The sequence below is a fragment of the Gloeophyllum trabeum genome (genome assembly GCF_000344685.1).
Source record: "Gloeophyllum trabeum ATCC 11539 unplaced genomic scaffold GLOTRscaffold_00132, whole genome shotgun sequence".
In the NCBI taxonomy this organism is placed as follows: Eukaryota; Fungi; Basidiomycota; class Agaricomycetes; order Gloeophyllales; family Gloeophyllaceae; genus Gloeophyllum; species Gloeophyllum trabeum.
Genome location: NW_006920541.1, coordinates 1 through 4,261, shown reverse-complemented (window position 1 = coordinate 4,261; position 4,261 = coordinate 1). Strand labels below are relative to the sequence as shown.

Sequence of the window (4,261 nt, the reverse complement as noted above, 5' to 3'; positions counted from 1 at the left end):
GCAGCTTGCGTCTGCGCGGTAACTCGCTGCAGCGCGTTGCGCCTCGCTCACCTGTGCATCGCCCTATGCGCCCTCACAGGCTGCAGTGTGGCTTGATGCATGATCATCGCCGTAGGCGCTGTTATCAGCAGCCATCAGGCTTGATGATCGATCCTGGGGTAACTCCCTAATGGAGCCAACAGCATGGAGCAGTGCGCCCTTATCGGGCTGCATAGCTTCGCTGATACTGATGAGATCTCAATACAGATTTCAGATCTCTCAATCGCTCCTCAAACAATGTCGAATAATCTGATCGCCGTTGTCCCCGTCCTCGACGGCTCGAACTGGTCGCTCTGGTCTCAACAGATGAAGGCGTACCTCATGTCCCAAGGCCTTTGGGGACACTGTGACGGTACAATTATTATGCCTGACCCTGTTGTAACCACCTACAAGGACGGCAGCACCAGTGAAGATACCTCTGCACGAGACGCCTGGAGACTGAATGATACCAAGACCATCGGTACAATTCGTCTTCGATGCTCCCCTGCCGTTGCCACCCTTATTCAAGACAAGACAACGGCTATAGAAACCTGGAAGGAGCTCAGTTTCACGTATGGTATCTCATCCCTTGCCTCCATCTATAATGAGCTGCGTGGGGCGTTAACTACCAGGATCCCGGCCGACCAACATCCCGCTCCCGCCTTTGCCAAGATCACCAAGCATTTTAACGCTTTGGCTTCTGAAAGCCAGACCATCCCTAACTGTCTCCAGGGATTAATCTGTCTCAATGCGCTCCCTCCTCGGTATGACTCTGTCGTTCAAGTTTTAGTCCAGGGATCGACATCGACCATGGACATTGACAAAGTCCGGGAGGCTGTCGTCACTGCCTGGGAGCAATCCCAGAACAAGAAGACGACACAGCTAGGTGCGCACAAGATCTCGGCGGTGAAGCGTAAGCCGGGCGATCCCTCCTTTTCTTCGCAGCAGCAGCAGCGCCCTCAGGGCAGCAGCGGCAATGCGCGAGATGGGAAGAGGCACCCTTATCGCGGCAAGCGCGCAGGCAAGAAGCGTCAAGGGCAAAACCACGATCACCACCATGCCCACGACGTCTTGATCGCCTCGACCGTCTCCCTTCCTCCTCCGACTATCGCTCACATCCTCGACATTGCGCCTACCGGCAGCAAGACTCGGATGGTCAAAGAGCAAGGTCCGTTCCACCCACCTCCTTCGGCGGATACTAGTCACTACAACAACAAGCGTATCAAGAAAGCCTTCAAGCTCGCGCGGGACCTCGACATAAGTCCCACCGAAGAAGATATCAAGGTCTTGGACACTCTTGTCGGGCAAGTCGATCCGGACCCGGATATCGACATGGAGGATGCCGACTCTGTCGCCTCCAGCCGCGCGTCCAAGCGCGCTCGCTTCGAAGGAGTTGCTCGCGCGGATGACGCTGCGGACAGCGACCACGACGACAACCAGTCTATCGACTGGGGTAGTGACAAGGACCAGGGGGAGACTGTTAGTCTCGGCGACGAGGAAGACCTGGACCGCACTATCGCGGAGGCTGCTGGCTTCGACCAGAATGCCTTTATTGACGAGCACTACTCGTACGTGCTATCTTCCCCTTTACAGGACTCCACTGACGCGCCATCACAGTTAGGGCAGCGTAGTGTAGATCTTAACTTGAGTCCTGTAACGTTGGCTTTAATATATTGCACTCATGCGCAAACTTATGCTGCGTGTGCAAAATGTAAGGGGAAAGATAAGGCACAACAGGGTAACACCTGGATTCTCGACTCGGGGGCCTCTCAACATTTCACTTATGACATGAGTGATTTTATCGACTTTGAGGAATTTAAGCAACCTGCGACCGCGTCTACCGCGAACGGGTTTGCTCGAATACTCGGGTTTGGTACGACTGTCCTGAATTATTATATCAAGGACGTCGGGAACATAACCACTCGGTTATTTCCAGTATACTATATACCTGACCTGAATATTCGCCTCATGTCACTCGGAGTATTGCTCCAGGATAAACTAAAAGTGTCTGGCAATGACCGACACATAAGTCTTTATGAAAAGGGATTGCGCGAACCTTTATTCAGGTTTTTACCACGGCAGCCCGGCGACACTATCTATAGTGTCAGTACAATTCCTGCACCGGATGCGTACTCTATATTCCCAACAATCTATGCGGTCGATTATGGGATTATGCACCGTCGCATGGGACACCCCTCTAAGGAAGTCCTGCGGCAAGCTAGGGAACACACCAAAGGTTTCCCCACCAATTTGGAGTTTCCATTGGAAGACCCAGTATGCCCTGGATGTGCGGAAGGGAAAATGCCTTCTAAGGCTTTCCTGCCATCCACTCTACGGGCAAAAGAACCGTTTGAGTTAATTCATTCGGATCTTAAGTCATTTCCCGTAGACTCCTACCATAAGTATCGGTACACAATCGTCTTCTTTGACGATTACACCTCCTATGGATGGGTCATGCATATGCGCTCCAAGGGTGCTGCAATTGCTAAGACTCGTCAATTCCTAGCCTACGTACAAAACCAATATGGCAGGAAAATTAAGGAGTGGATGTCCGATGCAGGGGGAGAATATAAATCTGACGCATTCATTGAGATGCTCAGAGATGAGGGCATAAAAATCCGACAGAGCGCACCTTATGCGCACCAACAGAATGGTCGCGCATAGCGCTTTATTCGGACTATAATGGACAAAGCGCAGTCAATGCGGCTAGAGTCCTGCTCACCTCCATCTTGGTGGGAATTTGCAGTAGACCATGCTGTTCACGTCTACAACCGGACCCCTTTGAAGCGCCATCAATGGCTGACTCCTTATGAGGTCCTGAAGAAAGAAGCTCCCGACATCAAGCACTTACGTGTCTTTGGATGCGGAGTGTATGTCTACCTGCCTAAGGAAACCAGACCCAATAAGTTATCGCCTAAAGCTGAGCTGATGACTTACATTGGTGTCGCTGATGGCGGCCATGGCTTCAAGTTCATGCGCGCCAATAATAGTATAGTCACTCAGCCTACTGCGCTGTTTGACGAAACTATGTTCCCTAAATGCCCTAATACAAAGCGACGGGCAAGCACTAGGCTGCAAAGTGCGCCTAAACCAGCTGACAGTCAACCAGAAAATTCTGATGATGACTGGATCACCGACGACGATGAGCCAGACTCACGTCCTCCTCCTATATCCCAAAAGGGGCCAGGCCAGGATCGTGACGACGAACCTGCGCAGCCTGAGGCGCGAGAGCCTGAGAACCCGCCTTCTCCACCTCCGGGGGATCCTGCGCCACAAGATGAGCCGCGGAGACCGGTGAGAGAAAGGAGACCAGTAACTCGCCCGGGTAATATCTACAGTGAATTGCGGAATCCCGTAGAAACCTATCGCGAGATTGAGTCAGACAAGAAGTGGAAGGATTTAGTTGGCGAAAAACCTAAGACGTCTCGCATACCTCGCCAGTCCAAGCAGACGCAACAGGTTCCCGGACCTAGCTCTGCCCCTCCACCTCGCGACCCTCCTGCTCAATCCCCGGGTGCTTCGCATGAGCCAATCGCTCCTGAAGCCTCTGACCAGCGGTCTGAACATGACGCTGATGAGTTACTTCTGGCACAGCTATGCCGGGAAGGGGGAGTACCATTGATCAATTACCTGCTTCTGAAGGCTATTTCGCCCGAGGCAGATGATCCAGACACGTCCAATGTCAGAGAATGGACGTACCGCGATATCCTTCGCTTACCACCAGAAAAGCAGAAGGAATGGAGAGCTGCTTGCCACGAAGAATTGGATGCACTTCGTCGGCGCAGAGTCTTCGACTTGGTTGACCGCCCTAAAGGGCGTAAAGTCATAAAATGTCGCTGGGTATTTGACGTCAAATCAGATGGACGTCGCAAAGCGAGATTAGTCGCTAAAGGCTTCTCGCAGGTTGAAGGCATAGACTTCGACCAAATATTCTCACCAGTTGTGCGCTTTGAGACAGTGCGCCTTATGCTCGCGCTAGCAGCGCTTGAGGACTGGCACATATCTGGACTCGATGTGCGCAATGCCTATCTTTATGGCAAACTGGATGAGGAAATTTATATGGAACAACCTGAAGGCTTCGCCGTAAAAGGCCAGGAGCACAAGGTTTGTAGACTGCGCCGTGCACTCTACAGACTTAAGCAAGCGGGGCTTGCCTGGTGGCGCACACTTGCTGAGTCTTTAGAGAAATTAGGCTGCAAACATCTAACTACCGATGCTGGCATCTTCTTATTCAAGGAGAAGG

The 4,261-nt window shown here is 52.2% G+C and overlaps 1 protein-coding gene across 1 annotated transcript; it reads left to right on the top strand.

Moving 5' to 3' along the window:
* Nucleotides 1-276: 276 nt before the first annotated feature.
* Nucleotides 277-876, top strand: GLOTRDRAFT_51244 (uncharacterized protein; the record flags this gene model as incomplete). Its single annotated transcript, XM_007873370.1, has 2 exons — nucleotides 277-638; nucleotides 726-876. Coding segments are annotated over 2 exons (513 nt in total), but the record flags the coding sequence as incomplete, so codon positions are not given.
* Nucleotides 877-4,261: the final 3,385 nt, after the last annotated feature.